A 24434-nucleotide genomic window follows, 5' to 3' on the forward strand; every position below is an offset into this window, starting at 1 on the left:
TAAACAAACGGAGACAGTTGCCAGCACTGCTCTGCAGGGAAAACAACTTGCGAGTACTTATCAACACTTGGACATGGTAAGCTAGCGTAGAATAAATCCTATCATCCTAATTATTTTTGAAGTTTGTTCGCAAGCTATTCAACCTCATGTTTACTTTTCTTTGCTTGCAACAGGCTCAACAGCTTGATTTAAGTGGCGAGCATCACGATATAATCGTACGCTACCTGAAATTCGCGAAGTCTCAAAGATCGCAGCGCCTGAAAGTTATCGACAGAAGTTTTGACGATGTCAAACATGCGAGGTAAGCCCCCCTTTTGTTGTCACTTAATGACGGCGCTGAGTCGCAGGTCGAATTTTCCATCAAATCTTTAATGTTTTCACAGGCTTCTCGAGGAAACCTACACGTCCGAAGAAGTTAAACAAATCCTGGATGATCTCTGCACTGTCGTTCGAGCAGAGGTGGAGAGCGAGCTCATCAACGCTGCTCACGCAAATGTAGTCCTGCTGAGGCAGCTCTGTCAGCAAGCGGAGAAGTGGCATCTTCAGCTTCAGGCAGACATATCGGAACTTGAAGATGGGTAAGTTTTACAGCTGTGCTTCCGAGAATGGTATGCGGATTAGCGCTGCGGTAAGCGACCTAGCTAGCCAATACCAGTCTGAAGGCACCCCGTACCTTGGGTACTTACTGGGCAGAATACTGTGCAGTTTAAACCGCATGTTTTGTCGTTGGAATTACGTTTGCAGTTCACTGATTGAAAAAGTTGGCGACATGGAAGCAGAAGGGCTGACCACAGGAAGGGTACTGCAGGCTTCTTCTTCACGCTCACACAAGCTGAGCCCGCTTGAAGATGCGCATGGACCAAGTGCTCTTCTGCAGAAGGTTAAGCTTGAGAAGAATGTACTGTTACTGTAGTTACTCTTAACTTCAGTTTGTGCAATTTTGTGGTATATTTTCTTAATATTAAATTAAGATCTCTGCCTTTTTATATTCCAGGAAATAGCACGAATGAAGAGTGAGAATGCAATGCTGAGGAGCCGGCTGAAAGATGTCGAGAGTCAGGTGCGATCGAGGGCTCAGCTCTATGAGGTTTATGGAAAAAATTGGACCTGTGATAACTGTTCTTTTCTTTGTAGGTTTCCCAAATACTTAATCAGAAGTCTGAGCTGGCTGAGAAGTTTAACCAAAAGAAATGCGAACTCATGGAGAGCATGAAAAACAAGGTAATGCAGTGTAATTTTGGGTCGAAAAACAGCGCGAAAGGGACGGAAGACAAAGTTGAAGGAAACCACACGGACGAGCGCTGACTCATCTATTTTTTATTCAGAAAAAACAGACATTTATAGTTAAAAAAGTCACATGACCTGACGTCACCCGCGCACATGTCCAGAGTACAACAGTCTAAGAACTATACCATGAGTCAATAATAAAACCTTACAACGCAATTTCAGAACACCATGATTAACCGAAAAAGCACGAGACAGCCAGAAACAAAAAACAAAAGCACTAAAAAACAAAAAAAAAAATAACGTGTTGTCAAGAAACACGACCATCAATAAGGAAGGCTGACTGACGCATTCATCCCGTCTTTTCCGAATATGATATGCCTCGGTTAATCACGGTGTTCTGAAATCGCGTTATAAGGTTTTATTATTGACTCATGATATAGTTCTTAGGCTGTTGTACTCTGGGCATGTGCGTGGGCGACGTCAGGTAATGTGACTTTTTAAACCATAAATGTCTGTTTTTTCTGAATAAAAAATAGTTGTGAGTCAGCGCTCGTCCGTGTGGTTTCCTTCATCTTTGTCTTCCGTCCCTTTCGCGCTGTTTTTCCACCCAAAATGAACGTATACCAACTCGCCCAACTTTCCATTCTAATGCAGTGTAACAATGTAATGCAGTAACAAAAGTTACTGTGCAGATTTACTGCGCATGAGAAATGCCACATTTTTGATGCATTTGCAGTGTTTATTCATGTGGCACGGATACTAAAGAAACTACCGCGTGCTGCATTTATTTGTGAAGGGAACTGGACAACATTTCAGTAGCGGTCCAGACTATTGCTTTAGCATGCTGGGGCGATTGCTGGTGTAACTTGTTATCGTAATCTCACTAATCAGGTACTTTTCGCAGACAAGGTTGAGGAGGTGAGGGCCCAGTTTGGATATATGTAGGAAGGTAGCTAACAGAGCATCGGGGAATTGTAATTTTATATTTTATGGTGCGTTGATGTGCTGATTAGGATGAGAAATAAATTGTGTCACTGTTTAGATAGAAGACAATTTTATAGAAAGTAGAAGAAGAGGCAATCACATTGGGCGATAGGATCTGAACCCATGACCTCCGCATGTCGCATGCAGTGCTGTGCCAACTCGGCTGTCTCCAACCGAGCCGTCTCCCCTTCCACTTTGGAACGCATTTGTGTTGCGTGTAGCCTAACGTTTAAGTGTGTTCACCAGCACCGCCACTAACCAGAGTGGCAGATGAATGTCCTATTATACTGCAGGTGTCATTTAGAAAGTGATCGAATGGAGAGGGCAGGAGCTGTGCCGTCCTTCCTGTTACATTATTATTTTAAGTCGAAATGAACGAGGACAAGAAAAAGCAAATTTTTTTTAGAAGCTCAAAGGGTGCTTATGAAATTTAATATGCTTTTGGTCTATGTGTATTGTGCTGATGAGGTAACCATGCATGGTGAACCAATCACTGCAAGCTGGAGAAGAAGGAGATTGATTTGAGGTAGCAAATGGGACTGTTGAGTCACGTTGCATGAAAAAATAAAGATGTGTTCTACAGTGACTTGTAGTAAGGGGCGGCAAGGGCAGTAAGGTATGCCTTTATATCTGAAGGGGCAGAGAAGGAAGGAGCCTGGAAGAGGGGGCAGTGCTCTAATAGGGGATATTCAAAATTCTGCAAGTGCGCTTTCCCGCATCACAATGTTGTCCCAAACAAGATGGCTGACCATGCGTTTCCAGCAGAAACAAAGCAAGAAAGACTGGCTTTTAGTTTGATTCTTCCAAAATACATTTCTTACATTCTATCCACACCTTTAGCGCCTGTCCTGCAGCCCACGTAGTTCCTTTATAGCGAAGTCGGCCATCTTGTTTGGGGCAACATAGTTATGTGGGAAAGCGCACTTGCGGAATTTTGAATATCCCCTATTGTGCAGTCTGATAGCACAGTGTACTGTGGCATGGATGTTGATCCATTGAATTCATAGTCAAATAAAGCCTTTTAGTGTATTTCCATGCTCCTTGTTATTCGCAAATGCTTATCGGTTCACGAAATGATTTATTTATATATGCCCTGGGATAATTAGAAAGGCACAAAATATACATTGAAAGTGTTACAGTGTTGGCTCCACAAAATTAGCTGTAAGGTGTGCAGCTTCAGTCTTGATCTCACTGTGGCACCTTTCACTACTTTGTTGAGTAAAGGCAGTACAGAAACAAGGGCTTATCTCAAGGCCTGAAATTAGCATAAGCTTAATTACTGTTTGCATCATTGGTCATCAGAATTAATAGCACACAGCGCACTCGTGACAGTGCGAAAAGATCCTCTTCGCAACAATTGTGTGCGTTGTAGCTGTGTTCCTGTAGTCTTATTCTGGCAGAAGCCAATGTGTTCTTGCATGAAGGAGGAATTTAGTGCACAATACCTGATGTGCATACAACAAAAAGAATGTGATGTTTTGTTCTTCATGACTGCTGAGCTTTCCAGAATGGGTTAGTCATTTTTCAAAGCACTGTCCGCATTGAACAAGCTTACTTACTTGCTTTTGAACTTTTTAACTCTGAAAGGTGATGAGTTTTACAGCAGTGGTAAAGCCAAAGTAGTGACAGATTTAATGCCATTATTCATTCCTTATCCTATTTTTTGCTGAAGCTAGTGATTTGCTTGGTGAGATGTATGTAGACATGCAAGGCGTGCAGATGCACGGATCAAATGTTGGTGCAAGCACCTTAGCTCATATAATTAACACTTCTTTATTTAGTGTTTAGGAAGTTTGCTAAACAAAAATTAATTTTGCATTGATATCTTTTTTACTATTATTTTTACTTCTGAAAGTACTCGAAAGTAATTGAGAACACTGTTGCTTTAATTTTATGCACACTTTCTCAAAGCTGTGGGCTTTGCTGCCTAACCTAGTTTTTAGTATTACATGGCTCATGTGAAGTAATTTAGTGAAAAATTTTGTGGATAGCTGAAGTGTAACTTACAGGATGTTGAGCTGACATTTGTCTTGGCTGTGTTTTTTAGGAAAGGAGAATGGAAGAGTCTACTGAGTTCATTGAAGACCAGATGAGCAAAGTCAAGATTGAAATGGAAGAGGTATTTTTGAGTGGCTTTTTGTGCTTGAATTGTGCAATTTGATTGGTCTGGTCCTTGTCTGGTGTCGTCATTAATTGTTGTTGTTTTCGCTCATTTTTCAGAGCCTCAACAAGAGCAGGCTATCGCAGCAAAAGCTGGAGTCTGATTTGGTTCTCACCCGACAGAAGCTGCTCGAGGTGCAGGCTCAGTTAGACTTGGCTGAAAAGGTGTGTAAAAGTAATATTGCACTGTCTTCCCGTTTTCTTTTGCTATCCACTGGTAGATTTTACTGTACCAGTGATTTAACCCTTTAAAGGTGCACTGAAGAGGAATCTGAACTCGTATTTTTACCGCTGGAACTCTATCTAAACGTTCCGAGCGTTCTTGGAAACTTTGAATTATTGCCCTGTGCGGCTGATTTCCCTAATTTAAATCGTTTATTAACGTCCGGGTCCCGCCTTTTTTTTTTTTTAATTCCGTGCAAACGGTGGGAGGAGTCGACCAACCTGTCAGCCAGTCCCGTAGTGGCTTGCCGCTCTGCCATCAGCAGAGTGACACGTAGTGATCGGCGAAAGCAAAGAGTCCATGCGTATTTTTATTTCCGTGGGCCTAATTTGCAGCTATGTAGTCTCTGACTAGATCTATTTGTTTACGGAAATCTAAAAGAAAAAAACAAAACAAAAGCGGAAGTAAAGCCGCCACGCGAATGCCTGAAAGGCACTCCATGCGTTGGTCGACTCCTCCCACTGTCTGCGCAGAATTAAAAAAAAAAAAAAGCGGGAGCCAGACGTTAGTACAATTCAATTAATTAGTCGTAAGTTTCTAAGAATGCTCAGAACGTGTAGATCGAGTTCCTGTGTCAAAAAGACGAGTTCAGATTCCCCTTCAGTGCACCTTTAAAGGGATACTGAACCAAACTTTTGGAGCTGCTCTTTTGCATGTAAACAAGAGCTTGACTGCTAAAATTGATAAATATGACAAGCATTTTAGCGAAAAAGGCGGATAACATGCTTTTTTTCGCAATTTACTGCCATATCGTTGCACCTGGCGGCCGCCTGTGGAAGCTGCGACTAGACGTCATTACACCCGCGCGCCCACCATTCCCGCAGAAGCACGATTGCCATTGCTACTCATGGCTGTTCCATGTCTGTCGTCTGCTCATGGCGTACACAGATATGTCAAGATGTTAATCGATGCTGTCTGCATACCATAACCGTATGCACGCTTACGTCCGCTAAATGCAGCTACTTTTTCCGGACCTTACGCCATTTCTAACATTCTCACTTTTAAAACAGAAACGCGACGATGTTCAGACTAGTGGCGCCATCAGGTGGTTAGGAGGGGAAGCATTGTTGACAACAAACCGACACCCTTCTTGGCCTAAAGGGAGCAGAATCGTCACTCTAAATAAAAAAAATAAAGCAAATTTATTAATTGTAAGTTTTCTTATGGGTGATAGGAGACGAAGCGAAAGACCGGTGGCTCATTTATGGCCAGTGAACGCGCTGAAGAAGCCAGTAACAACGACGAAACCAGTCCGAATCGAGGTTTCATGCATCGAAGGGCGCCTCCATATTTGTCGCTGCGGGAGGGTGCTATGACGTCACACTCTTCACCTCGCGCCGGCCGGGAGGGCTTGGCGCGTGTGCATGAAACATAGGAAATAAAACCATCCACTGAAAAATATGCGCAGTGACGACTAGATTTCGGTGTAATCACATTCCGAGAATTTATTTTCAGCGTTTTTGTATAATTTTAAGATTTTGCTTCAGTATCCCTTTAAGACACTGTGTACGCATTTGCGCAAAGCGAATTTGCTTTTTCTGAGAGTGTGCTTCACCTAGCACAGTGATTGCTTTGTTCTAATTCTTGTTTATAATATGGTGGTTTTTTTAAATGCCTTATAGTGAATGCAGCAAGATAATATCTTGTGAAACAGTGAGCGGTGTGGCACATTGCCATTTTTGTGCGGACAGATTTTGCCACCAGTAATGGCATCATTCGTTTTTCGCAATTTCAAGTGTAACATGCGCCTTCAAAACAGGAAGTGATTGCATGGTCCTTCTGATGTTTGCGGTACATGTCCTGGCATTTCTATTTTGCTGTTTCCTTAAATTTGGCACTTTGTACGAAATTTCGCTCATCCCTGTAAAAAATTAACTGCCGGTATTTTGCGTTGGAAAATAAGTATATTGCAGACTGTCTATGCTCTTGAGGCAAAAAATATATGTTTTTGATAGAAACGACATCTGAAAGGGTTAACACCTTTTTTGTATGCATCACAGAGGTGTCGTACTGTGACAGCTTGCAGATGTAATAGTACGATAGACTTTCTCAGTCAAAGCTTGGACAATACCTCTGAATTAGGAAATAGCCTAAAGACCACTAACAAAAAGGAGTTGGGGAGGTGGGTGGCAGTGCTGGGCATTAGAAGAAGACAGTTAGGTGGAAGGAGCTTTTTGTAGCAACAACAGCATTGTTGCTAAGGGAGGGGAGCACATGTATGCTCGTAGGGAAAGCTACTGCACCTTGTTTCATGCACTGTCTTCCAACAAACCTGTGTAGCCTGGCCTAAGCACTTCTGTATTTTCCAGTGAGATGACAGCTTGATCGAAGAGCCCTCACGAGAAGCCTCTTGAAGTGGCTAATGTCTTAAACATACTCGGTGAAGATATTTCCATGCTCATATGAGAAGCAGGAAAACAAACACTTGAAATTTGCTATGTGAACAAAGGAGCGCTAGTGAAAAGATTAACATAGCAGCGCTTTCTGACATGGATGGATGCGGCGATTGACAGAGCAAAATTTAGCTGAGCTAAAAGAGAAATAAAGGTATAGTCAATATTTCCAAGTGTTACTTGAGGATTTAAAAAGTGCAGACCAAAATGACAAGGAGTATCTAGGAAGAGTTAGAATAGCAACCAGCCAAGAAGTATTTGAAAATGTACGAAAAACTGAGTTGATATCCGGAGACATGACTACAAACAAACTAATTAGGAACTAATGCAAACACTGTCCCAGCATGCATCTGAAAACACATGTACTGATTGCGACAACTGGTGCAAGGCCCACTCGAAAAAACCTAAAGCAACTGAGCTTATTTGCTTACGAATGACATAATAGCTAAAGTACATTTACAAAAATGACAACATGCAAATATTTATTAAGCGAAACAAACGCTTTCGTAATGCCACTTGATACACAAACGCAGGGTGCTCAGTAAGTTGTCTATCCCAGTAGGTTCCACTAGTGTTAGGGAGCTAAGCTTGTCTGTGAGACTGAGGCAAGTTCAGACATAATACAGCAGTTCAGTCCGATTAAAGCAGTGGAATTTACAGTATGGGAACTCCAGTAAAGTGTGGGCTAGAAGGTAAGCAAGAGATATGTGTACTTTGTGTTGCGATTAAATTCTCTGCAAAGAAAAAAAAAATAAACCGATGAAATGATGATTTCTGTATATGGTCATAACTGACCTTCTTACTATCGAGTGAAGTTTTGGGTCAGAAAGTTTAAAAGTGGAGGGGAATAAATTTAAGATGATCGTCATAATGTGCAGCCACTGGTTATGTAAGATCATCGGTGTTATAGCTCATGAATTAGGCATTTCATTATATGCACAACTTCTAGTATCGTTCGTGATGTTTTGATGGTATCAAAGGCCAGTTTCTGGTGGGTGCATGACACCTGAGCAAGAAGCATGTCACCGGAGCCAAGATAATTTAGCCATGCTTAGAAAAATTCCAGGAGACTTATATCCTCGTTTACGAGGGTTGAAACATGGGTACAACATCATTATCCAGAATCCAAACTAGAGCCAATGTAGTGGAGCCACTAGGGTCACCAGCTACCAAGAAGCTGGAAATGTCAACTATTTTTATGATACAGGAGGTGTTTCATGACTAAAATTATTGCCGCACAAGGCGGTGGCAGGAGACATCTGTTGTTCGATAATGGAGGCATTACTTGAGCAGTCAAAGCATAATACCGTGGGAAGTTGTTCACAAGTATGTTGTTGCTTCTGAACAATGCGCAAACAAACTCATAAGCCTCGCAGATCACAAGCTGCTATCTGGGAATTCTGCTTCGTGAAGCTTGACCAATCGCCTTGCAGTTCAGACCGGCATCCCTAGGATTATGTTGTCTTTTGTAACCCGTACAAATTTCTGCATGGGCAACAATTTTCCGATGATAATTCAGTGAAAAGCGGCAGCAGGTTTCCTGCAGCAGCAAGAATTAAGTGCCCTTCTGTTGTGGAAGAAACCATCAAAAACATAGCGGAATTGGTGTGTTGATGTGAAGAGAAATAACATTGATATGTATTAGGTTTAATTTGCTCCCAAAATTTTGTTTTGGTATTGAGGTAGACTTCTCTCGTATTACCCTGATCAGATAAAATTGGTGTACAAACTGCAGAGGTGCTTGGTGAATGCATGCGCTCACTTGGAAGCAAGATAAAGAAAATGAAAAATGTTCCTTTTCTGACTGTGAGGGCCGCAAAGCTGGTGATTGTTTTTCCAGCGTCAGTGCTTTTTGCCAGTTCACTTTCAACAGATAACAATGCAAGTAATGATAACGCAGATGCCCCAGTTCCATTATAGATGCCAAGCAGTTCTTGATAGGTTTCAAAATCGAACCCCCTCCCTTTTCTCTCATGACACCATATGCTGATGTATCCTTCGAAATATTTGCAGGTGAGGTGTAAAGGTTTTTATGCGAGTCCAGTGACATTCAATGCTTGACCTTTTTTGAGGCCATGCCTGTCACTTTGAAGTGCCGTAATTCATTCACTCTCAGTTCAAGTGAAAAATTCATTCTCAGACAGTTAGCCATAGGAGGCTACGAGTTTCGCGACTGAAACATTCAGCTCATTCGTTAAGCTCCTCAACAACCGCAGCATTACCATCAATTTCACTGTGTTCCCCCTCCACCGTTGCACCTGCACCCCTTGAGCTCTGCAACTGGTGCGGACCACACCCCTTCTTAACCCCACTGATGAAGACGCTGTCTTTTATAGGTACCATCGAGTGTTATCACGCACATCAATTTTCGCTCAGTGGGGCAGTTGACGAGAACAGATGACGGCTGCTGGAAAGCGACAACAACTGATCATTAAGCAAACAAGGGAACGGGGGAGGGGCTCGTTATAAACATGAAAGAAGCCAACAGCCATGTTGGCTCTGAGGCGCTATCTACAGGTGTGATACAGCAAAACCTTGTTATAGCGAACAGGTAAAAACTGTAAAATGTTTCAATATACCAAAATCTGCATTGTAAAATTTCTCCAATAGCTCACAGTAGAGAAGAAAAAATATAATCAGCGAAGGAACAGCAACTCCGAGAGACCTCTTCTGCGGTTTTAGCACTGTTTGCAAGCCACTTGCGGTGATTGCAGAGGCCGCAAAAACTGACTGGCAAACTTCAGCTAGGGTGGCTTCCCCACACAGCACTGCAGCACACAGCTGTGGCAGGTCTAATGCCAGCTAGGGTGGCTTCCTCGCATTCCTGCGGTGTCGCTTAAAAAATCGAAAGCCAGGGAGAAAGCTGTCGCAGTTGTCACCACCTCTGCTCCATGACAGTTGACGAGAACAGATGACGGCTGCTGGAAAGCGACAACAACTGATCATTAAGCAAACAAGGGAACGGGGGAGGGGCTCGTTATAAACATGAAAGAAGCCAACAGCCATGTTGGCTCTGAGGCGCTATCTACAGGTGTGAGAGGTGCAAACAAGTGCTGACCATCTGGCTACCAGCTGTTCTTGCCACTATATCTTTTGTGGCGCTGTTGACAACAGTGAGATAAAGCGTGAACCGTGGTGCTAACACTTGCCGCACCACCACTAGTCACTAGTGTAGTGAGGCAAAGCCTGCTGCCTGCCATCTGAGCGAACTGGACGCTCGGCAGTTCGATATATCGGTTTTATTTGCAAACCATAGTTCAATATATTAACTAAGAAATGCATGTGTTTCTGAAAATATTTAGGAACAGTTTGATATAGCCAATAATTCATAGTAAGTAATTGTGTTTGTTATAACAAGGTATGAGTGTAAGTGCTTAAAATGATCTACAGTGCTTTGAAACTATTTTGGAACATGTTTCGAACAATTTAGGACAAGTCTGAAAACATCTACATCTTTCGCGAACAGCTTTGGGCTACTATGAAGTGTCAGTTCGAGGTCATTGTCCTGATTTTTGCTGGGTGCGAAGTAAATTCTTTTTTGGGCAGATGGAAGTAAGTCTTGCCCTTATGATTTTGAGATAGTACCGAAACCAGACATAGCATTCATTTCATGAGTGCGTTGCGTAAACTGGCTCCATGAGTGAAGCAGACAAGAAGCGAAAAACGAAGCCTACGGGTGGACAGGTGCCCACGTTTCGTGCTGAGGTCACGCAGTTTCTTCGTCAGAATTAAATTCTGATGATGCAATATCATTGCCGGAATCACTGCTGCTTGAAGTATCGAAAAAATCTGTTGCAGGTGCAGCAGAATCGAGCGAAGTGGGCTTTTTCTGAGCACTTGCTGTCTCTGCGGCTGACGCTATCTTGCTAGCACACTACGCCAGAACCTCAACTTCAGAGGCGTTTCAGAAATCACCGCCATGCAGTAAAAATGAAAACTACACTAGAAACGAAAGTAGAGTACTTAAATAACAAACTAGATAGCTAGCACAACAAATCCTCGGTGGCCCCGGTAGCACTGAAATCGCACTTCAAATCTGTTGATCACTGGTGATTGATGCATAGTGGCAAGGTAATGAGAGAGTTCAGTTTCCAAAAAGGCTTTTAAGCAAGTAGGTTTAGCTTTGCTTAAGGTAACTGCCTACAGCTGCAATACGATGATGAATAACGGGAGTGCAAAGAAATTACATGAATTACGTTAGGGCTTTTTATGAGAGTTAGAAAAGAACACATCTGACTGTGGCATCGTGACAATAGGCCAATACCATTGGTTGGAAGTTCCCTTTAAAGAGCATTTGCCATTTTTTGTTGTTGAGTTGTATCCGGTTATTGTGAAAGTTGGCTCGATTTCCACCTAGCTAACGTCGGCTTGTTATACACCTATTTGTAGCCATTGAACAGACATGTACCTTATGAAAATGGCGGTGGTTTTAAAACCTGTCTGGGTTGACCCTCCCCCCCCGTGGTGGCTCAGTGGTCTTGGCACTCAGCTGCTGATTCTAAGGTTGTGGTTTGTGTCCCGGCCTCCTCGTTCACATTTCGATGGAAGTGAAATGCAAAAATTCCATGTGCTGTGCCATGTCAGTGCACGTTGAAGGACCCCAGGTGGTCTAAATTAATCCGGCATACTCCATTGCACCATCCCTCATAGGCCATATGTTGCTTCAGGATGTTAAACCCCATATACCAATACCTACTTTTGTGGGCTGACCCTAAGGGCAGGGGAACAGTCCCCCCTTTCCCCTTTTAAAGGGGCCCAGAAACACAATCTTAGTTAACTGTTTTGCCTGCTGATTGCATACAGTGAGTTATAATGGTGCTATTAGCGTCGGTAATACCGCGTATATTCCGTTTTTTAATATTTTAATGCCCTCCCAAAAACAACTTCATGGCTCTGATGGTGTCGCCACACAGTGGTGGGTTTTTAGCAGCGGATATGACATCACCTGTCGCGAGCTTGATGATCGGACAAACAGTAAATATACTGCAAATTGTGTGAATAAATAGACACACATTTTGTCACCTGTCTGCGTTTTAGATTAGATCAACAAAAACAACTTGTTTGTCTTAGATAAAAGCCCTGACAAGCAAGTAAAATAAAAATACACCACCAGGGGCGCTCTGGCATGGAAACGACACTGCCAGTCTCAGCAAGAACGAGTTACAGAGAGCAGGCAACCATGGAGTACAAACTTCCGCGACGTGCTCTGGCTGGCTGTTTTGATTGGTTGTGCCAGGTGCCGTCATTGGGAGAGCGGAATAGGAGTGGGAAGCCCCGCCAAAATCGAGTTGAGGGCAGAGTTTTGTTTGCTTGTATTTTCAAATTTCTTCACTGAATAATTCCCGTTCCTGTGCATCGATTCCTGTAATTCTTTTTAGGTCAGCATCTGTGTGACATAAAGAACCCACCTGAAGTATAGCCGGTATCCCCCCAAGCAGTGTTTCGCAGCCCCTTTAAGCGAGAAATTTCATATAGGAAAGCTACGTTGAACCCAATTTTTTCAATGGAAGAAGTCAAAGAAAGGCATGGTGGAAATGGGACTTCCCCCACCCCCTCCCCTAACCAGCCCCACCAAGATTGACTAATAAATAAGCCCCCGGCTGACTCCGCATTATTCTAGAGACAGCTGTTGCCTCTTTGTTACTATTGCCAGCAGTTCTTTCAGTCCTTCTTATTTGTCATTTTATGCATGCTTTCAATTAAGCAAGAAATAGGGGTGCTTATCTTCCAGTTAGCATTTGTGTTTTCTTGCCAGTGCTTTGCACTCATTACCGTGTTCCATAATAGTTGCCAGTGCAGCCATCCTCATCCCAGCAAACAAGTGTATCACTGTGACGAATGTTTTGCTATTGCCCATTGCAGGAGTTGGAGAAAAAGTTCAGCCAAACGGCCGCCTACTCAAACATGAAGAAAATGCTGTCTACAAAGAATGATCAGATCAAAGAGCTGCGAAGCGCTCTGGCTACGTGAGTCATGCCTTTGGACGCAAAAAGCCACCTCAAGCGTCTGCCTACTTGCACCGCTGCCTGTGCAAGCCTCTTATTTTTTCTTTGGTTCTCTTTTTTTTCCCCTCTGTTTGTTCACTGCAGTGCACGTGAGAGCATCACCGAAGCACAGGAACAGGCTTTCCTGCTGTCTGTCTCATATTTTGATGCTGCACTCTTGGGGTGTACACGTTTTGTGACTCGGTGCATGCTTTCATCTTCCATTAGGTTTCAGACCGGCGAGGTGTAGCGAGAAAGAAAATCTCAAGTCTTGTAAAGGTGGTGCTCTGCGGTGTTGTAGCTGCCACCTGAAGCTCTTGACCAAAACCTGTCTAGTCACTGCTGCAAAATGCTCACCTCTGGCATTTGGTGCTTATGGAGTCTCTTGAAACGTCGTGGTTTTTCCTCTTTTTGTTTGTGTTGATGTTCTACATGTGTTTTTTACTGGTGAACAGTGCAATATTATTCACTAAGCTGTGTTTAACAATATTTGTAAGTCTCACGTGAGGTAATATTCATACAGTTGACTTGTGTTAATTTGATCTTGTGTATTGCATGCATCCGGTTAAATTGAACAGATGCCTTAAGTATAGTCTGCCTGGTATAGTGTTGTATTTTATTGGTAGTCTTTTGGGATTTCATTTTACTCTTCATTCTGTTGCAGTGTTTCTTTGAGAAAAAAGGCTTTCACAGACATTTACATTTTGGTAAAAGTGTTCTTAAGGTGATAAATTAATAGAATAAGGTGTGATTTCAACTTCAGAGCATTAGAAAAGAAGCGCTATGTATCGCAATGCCATTCTGGATATCCCAACCAAAGCTGCTCCCAAACTGTTTTCTGGCAACCTTGTCGGTAGCTTTCTTCTCGGACATATCTTTGCATAGAAAGTGCAGAATATCTTCTAGTTACTAAATGCTCGTGTGTTGTTGAAGCAGCGAATGATGAATACGTTTTTTCACAACACGGGGGCATGCGTAGGTTAAGGAATGAACATGCCTAATTTCACGGGCTTTCTGCCAATCCCTCTTAGTACCTGATAACTAGGTGTCTGTATAAAAAGCACCAGGAACGGGTTTATCATGCGCAGGTGCTCTTATTGCAATTTATAGTTTCATATATATAGAAGAATTTCATATATTTAAAACAAAAATGTGTGGCCCTGAAGAGGTCAAATTGACACAAGTTGACTGTACTGCTCTGTGTAATGTAGAGGAAATTTTTTGGGCCGTAATTACTGTTAAATGTTGTTTTTGACGAGAACATGAGATCATATTTTACGTGTGTGCTGCTCGAAGAGTTCTTAGATTTGACTTTCCTGGGCAAGAGCGTAAACAGGCTTATAATCCTTTTCTTTTTTTTCTTTCTGCAAGTGCATGTCCAAAACAGAAAAATGTTGTTCAGTGAGACACTCATATCTGTGATAAGAATATACTTGCTGTGATCAAATTGCTGCTTTGCTGTCTGCAGAGGCATTTAAGACAGCTCCTAAAATGATAATGCCCACATTGTCGAGGGCCGCTAAAAGGATGGCAGCCTAGCTGCCCGTCGTAGAATTTATTGTTTTCACATTAGAGGAGAGTGCATCAGTCAGTGTGATATTTAAGGCACAAACTTGAATGGTTTGTGTTATGTCGTATACTAGGTAAGTTCCAACATGCACACCGCACATACAGAGATGTAGCTCAGCATGCACAAGTTAGTTTTGCACAGTGCTAAAAAAAAAAAAGAAAGGTGCATATTGTTCTAGTCAGAGGAAGTGCGTATTCACTTTTAAAGATAACAGTTTTAAACAGAGAAAATACCAGGTGGAAGGTAAGTGTGGCTTCGTACGTACCCTGCCGTTTCTGGCTAATGAGCCTTTTTGGCTGTTGGCCCCTCAGGTCTCCATGTTGTGCTCCAATTTCATGTGGTACTGTGAATGCCTCTGGTAATATAGGCTCCCCAAGCTCAAGTTTGGCGGCTCGGCAGCATTGTCACGTTGTTTCCCTGGTTGGGGTGAGGCATAGCTGGCTGAAAAGGCTTGTGGTATGTTTAGCCACTAAAGCACACTTTGCCCAACTTGTTATTCTACCACTGACTTGCTGATGTTTGTGGAAAGGTGCAGGTGGCTATTATCGTGCTGTGGAGTGCCACAGCAGCTGAGAAAGATGAAAGGCAGGCCAGCAACCTCCTGTGAAAATTGTTGTTTCCGCAGGAAATGGTATCAAAAGCACAGGTGGGAAGTGTGGAGATCACAACAGTTTGCTGAGTCTAGTAAGTGTTGCCTTTTGCGGTGGTATTGGTACGGAGTAGTACAACTATTGATCATAGCCATGTCTCCGACATCAGGCAGGCCTCTGCTTGCTTGATGAAACAGAAAAGCTCGTAAAAGTGGTGCATTAGCTTTTTCATTCATTTTCACATGTGTGAAGGCAGTCAGCATTTTTTATTACTGGTGTCAAAAGAATGGGATATTGTTACAAGGCAGTAAGCCCCTTGAAGGCAGTTTGTAGTTTCACTATAGTTAGTGTAAAATCTGTTAAGGGAAAGAGTTGATGGAAATAGCACAGTCCACTGTTATGAGTGTGCTTGCACCTTTTGTAAACAAAACTAAAGTCTTATGGAATGTTCATGTGCAATCATGCTAGTGACATCATGCATGCAGGCAGAATGCCCACTGCAGAAACATGGATGATATGTATTCATTTTTCTCTATAATACTGCCTACGCCTGTGAGCTCAAAACGAACATGTCGTAAATGTAGAACTAATTCCCAATTTATCAGCGTGTAATGCAATTAAATGGCACTCCTTAAGAATGCAGAATGCAAGCGATTGATTCCAGTGTAAAATATGCAAGAATCTAAGTTACAGCACATGTAGAAAACAAGACTACCTCCCCTACTAGCAGTGAAGCTGTGCGTATGGTCGGACAAGCTGCAAAATAATCCAGTTAGGTCAAAAGTTGCATTGTAGATGCTGTCAGCACTAACTTATGATGCACGTTTTGCTTTAAAAGAACTGTTATCGAATGTATAGAACTTTTTGAACAGAGTTGCACTGTGCAAGTTTTTAACAATAGAAATCGAAGCCATGCTGCAAACACCATAGTATAACAGCTTTCAGTAGCTGTCTGTATGAGTGACGTGCCTGGATCGTAACTCAAAACTAGTTTGGTTTGGTTTATGGGGTTTAACGTCCCAAAGCGACTAAGGCTATGAGAGATGCTGTAGTGGAGGGCTCCGGAAATTTCGACCACCTGGGGTTCTTTAACGTGCACTGACATCACACAGTACATGGGCCTTTAGAATTTCTTCTCCAGAGAAATTCAACCCCCGCGACTGGGATCGAACCCGCGTCTTTTGGGTCAGCAGCCAAGCACCATAACCACTGAGCCACCGAGGCGGCTCAAAACTAGTGTCAGTGAGCTGAAGCAAAACTAGTGTCAATAAGCTGAAGACATTCACCTTTATGCTAGCACTGCCTTGCGAGAAACTGTCTTAGCAACCATTGGATCAGTTACTTCCTGAAAGGGTGCTGATACTGACACCCAGAGCGCCGAATGGCTGAGGTTGGGGAGTCTACACTTCAAAATGTTTCTGTGTCTGGCATTTTTACATATTGACCCTCTTGAATACTGTGCTTGTTGTTTGTTAGAAGCATATTACTGTTCAAGCAGTGTGGATGATAACATTGCTTATTTCTGGTGGAAATTCTACCGAAATTCTGGTGGAAAAACTGTTTCCTTACCGTCGAACTGTTATACAATCCAGTACAAAATACTCAATTTTTATTTCTAGTATTGTGGTTTATTCAGTCTTTGGAGCTGGCTTTCAATGGTCGCATATAGAACTGAGCACTGGTAGAGCATGAAAATATATGAAAATGCTAAGCCTTCTTGCAAGACAAGATAACATCACATTTTTTTTTAAATATTTATAAAACTAATGCTAGTCTTATATTCTCATGTGCAGCTCATTATGTACTGCTTTCTCAAAAATTGGAGGCTCCATCCACTGGTGCTAGCATCCAAATAGTGGTGTGGCAATCATTTGTTGTGAGAGTGAAGACTGCCACAGGCCACTTATTACAAAATGTTCCTTGACACTACGTGTAGTAGTGTGTGCCTCTGCTGTTTGTTTGGCATGTTACTTGTGCAAGGGTGCTTTGCTCAAACTACAGCAGTGGAGGTGCTTTGGAGAGTGCTGTAATCTGCATTCGAGGAGCAGAAGTTGTCTGCGCTCTGAGAGCCAACACCAAGGGGTGGACCTCCTTGGCCATGATTGCAGTGGTCTTTGAAGATAAGCGATAGTTGTTCATGTGTCTGCAACTTTATGCACCATTGCAGCTCTAGTCACGAAATAGTTTGTCTCTATGAGGCTGCGACTTCTTTTTAACAGATGAAAGTGAATTTTTCCTACCAGTTTTGGATGGGTTCAGACGCTCCTTTCTTGCATCATACAGTGATGCATCAATGTCTGTAAACTGCGCTCAACCTCACTGTGTGGGCATGTTGATAGTGCTTGGAAAATACTCTTTTGAAATGAACAAATCGGTTTTATAATATTGACAAGCTAAAGTTGTGCTGCAGGCTTGTGTGGCACTCAGTGGCAAAGGCTAGTTAGCATCATTCAAGAAGACTGAGCACTGGTCCTTGAAGGGACGGCAAGATATCTGGTGTTTCACTGTTTATTGCTCCTATGCCATTTAGGCATTGTTGACTGTAATGCTAGTGGTGTGTTAATCCTGGAATAAGTTGGCCAGGTACTTAACAGGTACCCATGCTAAACTTTATTGTGTCTTTTGGAGGCACACTTTATCATCGAAAAGTTACGGATGTGGTTAATGGTCTAACTGTCGGTGGTAGTGCATTCACCGTATTCCTCAAGTTTCTCCAACCCCTCTTAACCCAGCATGTCAGCCTAAAAGCAGTGCTCGTTACCACAGCTTTTGCTTATGTTTCTGAGGGCAGGTAATGAGAAGGGAAATGGAAAAGTTATTTTTGCTGCCGGCTTCATTGGCAGTTACCTCTTGCATATCATGTCTGAATTGGTGTTTGGGGTTAGTTCAAACTGCCGATACTGTAAGAGTTGTGCAGTCTCAGAGGCACACCCCATTGTTTACCTTTTTGGCACCTGACGCATGAAAGTGGCGATGGGTGTGTGGGAGTGTAGCGACTGTTGGTTCATGTAGTGGTGCGAGGTTTGTTTGGAGACCATGTTACCTGTGTATGCCCTGTCATTTATCTTCCAGTTCAGTGGCCAGACACGCATTCAGAAAAGAAGCAGTTCTGTTGAGCACTGTTTCAAGTGGAAACAAGTATGCCTGTCTTACGTTTGTATGAATAGTTGTGAGTGCGCCGCCATACAGGTTACTAGGAAAGGGGCATGTTTGGAGTTTGATTGTTCTCTTCCACTACATTTTTTTGCTAAAAACCTTATTACCTTGTTTTTTTGTGTACGTCAATAAAGTGTTCTATTGGCTATGTTTGTTTCATTACTGCTCAAAATACAAAGAAGCATAGAAATATGCAGCATTGACTAGACCAAATACCTATATATCGTTCATTAGTGTCAGCTTCTGGAATGCAAGAATGTAATTTAGCAGTCATATAAACAGTATGTGAAGGACTGTGGAGCAGACGCAACAGAATCACGCTACTCAATACAACACGGTAGTCTATTACCATAGCCTGCCCCGTCAGCCAAAGACCTCCTGTCCAACTTTTTGCTCTCCTCCAAAGCGCAGTAGCAAGCGCCATCTCTTGATAAAGATCACAACCTTAAAACAATATTGCGTGGCTTTTGATCACGAGTGTGGTCTGCTAGGTGCGATTGGTAACAGACACCTTTTATGGTCCTCATTTAAAGTTAGCATATAAAAACAACTATGCTTTTTATGTTCCTGAAAAAAAATTAAAAATTATTGTAATGTGAGTAAAATACTGAAAAGCACTATTTTATTTTTTGGAGCCATCTTTTTTAAATTCGAAGGTTTTCTTAACAGCAAACGTACGTACTGCTTCAATTCTGTCTCTTGAGTGCCGGCGCTTGATTCCTAATGATTATTCCTTGGGCGTCTACCTTACATTTTGTTCATCCCTCTTCTTTGTGCACACATCTCGTCGTCATGCGCTACTGCAGCTGCATGTTGCGCAATGTAAGCGGGAAGAAAAGAGCCCGGTGTATCGTTTCATGAAGTGCCATCTGACCGCGCTTTACGCATCATTGATGGCTGAAGGAATTTTGAATGGCGACTATCGCGATTCGCAGTTACTACACCGCCTGTAGTTACATTTTCGACTCTCAGATTTTTAAGATGGCTGCTGAAACCAGGAGCCATACCTAGTAGTGTATCAGGGGACCAGGAATAAAGCCCAGCAGAAGAGCCCGAAAGCACAGAACAGAGTTGCCATTCGGTCACACCTTGAACTCCTCAGCTGCACAACGCCAGCCATTCAGTGGGTGTGATGTGATTCAGATATCTCTGTACGGACGCTATATATGGTACACAAGAAATGAAAAGATGCAGAGTGTGCTTCAAGTGAAAACTCTGAGCTCTCAGAAGGGTGTTGTTGCGAATATCTACGCTCAGCGCAGTGTGTGAAACTCGCTCCAAACTTTCACTTCCACGACCGCAGCGTGGAAGCAACAAGAACATGCACACTTTCAAATTGGCTTCGTATGATTGGCTCCTTAATTGGCTCCAAATTGGCTCCTTAATTATTACCTGTGGTGTAGCCCATCGTAAGTAATATTACGCATAGCAACTGTTAGAATTTCGAAAATGCGGTTTCCCTCGGCGCTGTGGCGCAACAAATTTTGGCTAGATCGCGCCAAAATTCATGTGCTTTCGATTAGCTTTCAAGCAAAGCAACCTTTTCCAGTGCACGTAATTGTCGAAATAGCCAAAATTTGTTGGGCCATAGCGCCGAGAGAAACCACATTTTCGAAATTCTATAAGGTGCTATGCATATTTCTTACGATGGGCTACATGACAGTCAATAATTAAGGAGCCTAACAGTAAGTTAAAAAGTTAACTATTCAGTTTAGTTAACCAGCCTGCTAGTTAGAACGTCTTAGCTGTATTCTTATGTACTACACCACTGACAATTCTACGCTGTAAAAAAGCACTCTTCGAACTCAAAAAGCCTTTTTCTAAATATTGTGTAAGTCTCATGTGGAACACCCTGTACAGCTTCGGCAAGTAAAACAGTGGTAGGGCTTCAAAGTGCACGAGTAGACGTGCAAAAGCATGTGCTTAGCCCGATTGGCTCACAGCTTTTCTTTGCTGAGTTGTCTCCACTATGGCGACGGTACTAGACTTCGGTTAAGTTCTCATAAAGATTAAACTAATCTGATCTGTTCGTATATCTGAAGGTATCCGAAGTTTGTAGTAAGTGATGTTTATTTTTTAAAAAGAAAACTGTGTTATGCGCGCCTGTTTGTTCAAAGCACACCCTACCACAGAAGTTTCCTGGCTCTCCAGGCCGGTCATGTTCTCCTCACTGAATTCCTGGCTCCCACTCGAAACAAACACCACAGCATGAAGGAAAAGGAGATTATCAGCATAGAACAAGCCTTTCTCATCTCGAGGCCCGTATAGGGTATGGCCTTCCTCAACCTTACAAAAGCGGAGAAAGAGAAGCTGGAGATCTCGGTCCGCAGATCCTACGAAGCCGCGCTAGGGATTCTAAACCCAGCCTCTAGGACCAATCTCATGCAGCTGGGAGTACTCAGTGCCATGGAAAAGATGTGGAAAGTGCAGCGAATATCACAACTCAACAGGCTAGACCTCATCAAGCCATAAAGAAAGAGAAGGAAAGTGCATGGGCCCGTCAACTGGCACCAATTTGGCCACTATCACTGCTGCGTGCTGACCGAAAGGAGTTGAGAGAAATGTGAAACGAAAGCCACCATGAACAGGAATTTTGACCTATGCTCATACAATGTCTGTCTAACGTAAGTATTCATGGGCAGGGATAAGGAAATGAGGGGCTCGTTATAAATTAAATATTGAGGAAGCCAAAAGTCATCGCCAATTGTAAAGCATAGGGGATTTTTTTTTTCAGCTTGATGCATTAAAGGACAAATGGTAGTGAAATTATTTTCTGGCTGAAAATTAAATGATGAAGAAACTAAAAGAAAAATTGGAGGGACACTTAAGCGCCGTCTTAAGACGCGATAGCGTAATGGGTTAGTTCTCATATATACAGGAGGTCATTCTCTACTTTACATTCATAGGTCGCTGGTAGTTAAGCAATGCGCCACTGCCCTGCGATGGCAGGTGCTCCCACCGATGGGCCTTGTGCGACCTTGGTTGCTCTTCCTGAGCGATGAATTAATTATTAATTTAACCGCTACCCACCACGTTGGGCAGTTTGCTCACTATCCGGTGGGCAGGTTGTGATGGCGCTGTAAGGTCACGTGACCTAGGTGGCCCATCTGTCTCCCACGTTACCCACGTTGCTTTCTGGGGACCACTTGCCAGAGCCATGCCCGTGATTTTTCGCTCAGAACGCCGACGCCGGATTTTCTGGAAAACGGGGCGTTTAACGCTATCGAGTTAAGAAAACAACCACATGCCGCCGGTGGGATCCGAACCCAGGACCTACGAATTTCGCATACGGGGCTCTTACCAACACAACTACGGCGGCGGTTGTCCAATCTATCAATTTCTTTAGATTTCTGATCAATTGATTTTCAAATAAAAATTCCCACATACTTTCCTCGGTTTCGATGCCTGTTAGCTTCCTTAAATATCAGTATTCCTGCCTACATGATAAGCTGAAGCAAGTCGTCATCTCAGCCGCGCTGAAGTGCCTTGCCTTTATCTAGGGAGTGCAGATATGTGATATCAATCTGTTTGATACGAATGCGGAGAATTCAAGGCCAGCCGACGCCGTCAGGCAGCATGCGTTGAAGAGGGTGATGTTATCATGAAGGTACGAATTATAACCGCCCCTTTCGGCGCATCGTACGTAAGTGGACGGAAGTGCTGCTTTCTGCGGTGTCGTGACGCATGCGTGTTCTGCAGGAACAGACCTGAAGCAGACTGAACTTAACATCAAACATTGTTCGCTGCCTTTACCAGAAAATAAGACGTTGATATATTGAAAGCGCCTTCGAACTCGGGGTGTGTGATAGCTCTTGTGAACTAATTCTCCAAGTATATACTTAGAGACCAGGTCAACATTACAAGTGACCACTAGAATAAAGCATGCCAAAATTCGTCGCAGAAGTCTTTTCTAAAGAAGAGCTTTCTGAAGAATAATCGGCCAAGGACCTCATTTTAAATGGCGTGCATTAACAATTTTTTTTAAACTAGTGTGTTTGTCTGCCGGACAGTAGACAAAGTGAACGCTTCAATCCCTCTTTCAAGTCGTTCTTTCAGCACAGAAGACAAGCCAAAAGAAAGAAGTGGAATAAAATGGAGGGACATCACGTCTGTCGCTGGACGTTTTAACTAATCCGTAGCCATGTTTATTCCTTCTTTTTTTTTTCTCACCTTTTATGTGTGTGCGTTTTTCTGCTAGACACAATGTCAGAGCCATTAAACAAGTGCCAACAAGCCCGACTGCATTCAGACTGTTTTATACAGAAAAATCTCATCATTTCGCCCCCCCCCCCCCCCCCCTTCCCTTAAAGGCGCTTTGTGCGCAACTGCGTACATGTGAACTCGAAGCCTTTTCCATGTGATCTACATGGCACCTATTAATTTTTTTTTCTTTAGATGAATTGAACATTCTTCCTATAGAAAACAGAATGTTTTTTTATGCCAACTAGCGAACGCAGCAAATAATATTTCTCAAAATAGTGACCGTGGTAGCACGTTTCACCTTTTCCTTGCACACAGATTTTTCCAGAATTAATAATGCCAGCTAATCCCCCCCCCCCCCAGAGTTTCTACCGCCATGCACATCTTTCAAACAGAAAATTCCACCATCCTTAATTGTGCGAATTTCACAAATCCCAGCTGGTATTTTGATATTGAGCTTTCCACCTATTTTGACAGTTCTGAAGAAATTTCGCACATGCGTTTTACAAACTAACTATTGCTGTGTTCCACTGGAAAAGTGGCTAATGGTTTTTCTTGAGGCGCGGATTTTCTATTCACGCGGAAAAAGATGTTTTCCATCTAAATAATAAAAAGCGCCTAAAAGGAATTCGGAAATCCGGGTAAATGGGACTACTGGCGAGGTTGCGCCAACTTCTATGGTTGGTTATATTAACTCTATGCTGCCAACGCTAATGTAGGCCTATCGCGTAGGGCGATCGTCAGTTCGGATGTACGTGGTCTCACATCGATCAATTCGGACGGGCTTCCAACATAAAGCCATGTCTCGATGGGACCGCTGCGCAGTGAGCGGTCATCCCAATTGAATGGCCCTTTTCAAGCAGGAATCGCATGGTGCAAATTCTGCGCGGGTGCAGCCTTGTCCACTCGCCTGTGACTCGGGCGTGACGACATTCGCGGAGCCATGCGTCACCGGAAAATGGACCAGCCGCAAAGTTTCGGTTTCGCTTCTTTGTGCTTCGTGCCAGCGCGAGGCGACGGCAGTTGTCAACGGCCTCACATGGGCCAGCCAGCCGAGGACAGCTGCGCAGCGTTCCGGATGGCATTTTCTTGTTCGTTTTAGTAGGCTTTCTTGCCGTTCCGATTCCGACGCGTGTTTTCATTCCTTGCGTGGGCATGGTATCTCCGTTCTTCGAGTGCGTCGAAACACTTTCGCACTGCGCACTGTTTGCAGTTTGTGCAGCGAAGTATACCAGGTGTCCCAGCTAAATGTAACCAAGCTTTTAAAAAACACGAGGTGTCCTAGCCGTCTGAAACCAAATGAGCGTTGTTTAGAGTTGCGTGACCTAGTCTGCAGTATTTTTTCGTTCTTCAAGGCTGACTAATTAGTCAAGCTTAATTAACTAACTTTTTAATTATTGACTTCAGGAACAAAGTGTCAATGGAAAAGTTGTAGATCGCTTTGAGAAACAGCTTACTGAGACATTTGCAGCAAAGTAATATTTACGTAAAGTAGTTTTTTTACCGGCCTTTAACCATAACCCGCACAATAAAAAAAAAAGCTTCCACATGTCAACTGTGCAACTTCAACGTCCCAAGACGCGCCTTGAAGAATAAAATCCATTTTTTCTGAAGGCCTCTCCACGATGAGACTTTGGGTGCACATTGGGGCAGAGAAGAGAGCGAGGAGCTGATCACGTGACAACTTTCTTTTAAGGCCTATAAATGAAGCTACGTAAATCGTAACTTGACGGAAACAGCTCTACTAGCGGTTTTTCGAGGCGATCTAAAACTTTTGCATTGACACTTTCTTCCTGAAGTCAATAATTAAAAAGTTAGCTAATTAAACTTAACTAATTAATCAACTTTGACGAGCGAAAAAAATACTCAAGACTAGGCCACGCGACTATGAACAACCCTGAGCTGGTTTCACTGGGCTAGGACACTTCCCCCTTTTTAAAAGTTTGG

General features: G+C 43.0%; 1 protein-coding gene across 1 annotated transcript; it reads left to right on the forward strand.

The window, feature by feature from the left end:
• Positions 1–12: 12 nt before the first annotated feature.
• On the forward strand, positions 13–18435 carry LOC149339738 (leucine zipper transcription factor-like protein 1). Its single transcript, XM_089548412.1, has 10 exons — positions 13–76; positions 174–301; positions 384–578; positions 745–880; positions 995–1060; positions 1135–1221; positions 4259–4330; positions 4432–4536; positions 12850–12953; positions 13077–18435. The coding sequence occupies exons 1-10, from the start codon at positions 74–76 to the stop codon at positions 13219–13221; spliced, it is 1041 nt and encodes a 346-aa protein (XP_089404538.1). The 5' UTR covers positions 13–73; the 3' UTR covers positions 13222–18435.
• The last annotated feature ends 5999 nt before the right edge of the window (positions 18436–24434 follow it).

Source organism: Amblyomma mixtum, chromosome 6 (assembly GCF_055824585.1).
Source record: "Amblyomma mixtum isolate Tamu chromosome 6, ASM5582458v1, whole genome shotgun sequence".
In the NCBI taxonomy this organism is placed as follows: Eukaryota; Metazoa; Arthropoda; class Arachnida; order Ixodida; family Ixodidae; genus Amblyomma; species Amblyomma mixtum.

Coding starts and splice junctions, on each gene's coding strand:
- LOC149339738 (XM_089548412.1), top strand. Junction 302..383: donor GACGATGTCAAACATGCGAG/GTAAGCCCCCCT, acceptor ATGTTTTCACAG/GCTTCTCGAGGAAACCTACA. Junction 579..744: donor ATATCGGAACTTGAAGATGG/GTAAGTTTTACA, acceptor TTACGTTTGCAG/TTCACTGATTGAAAAAGTTG.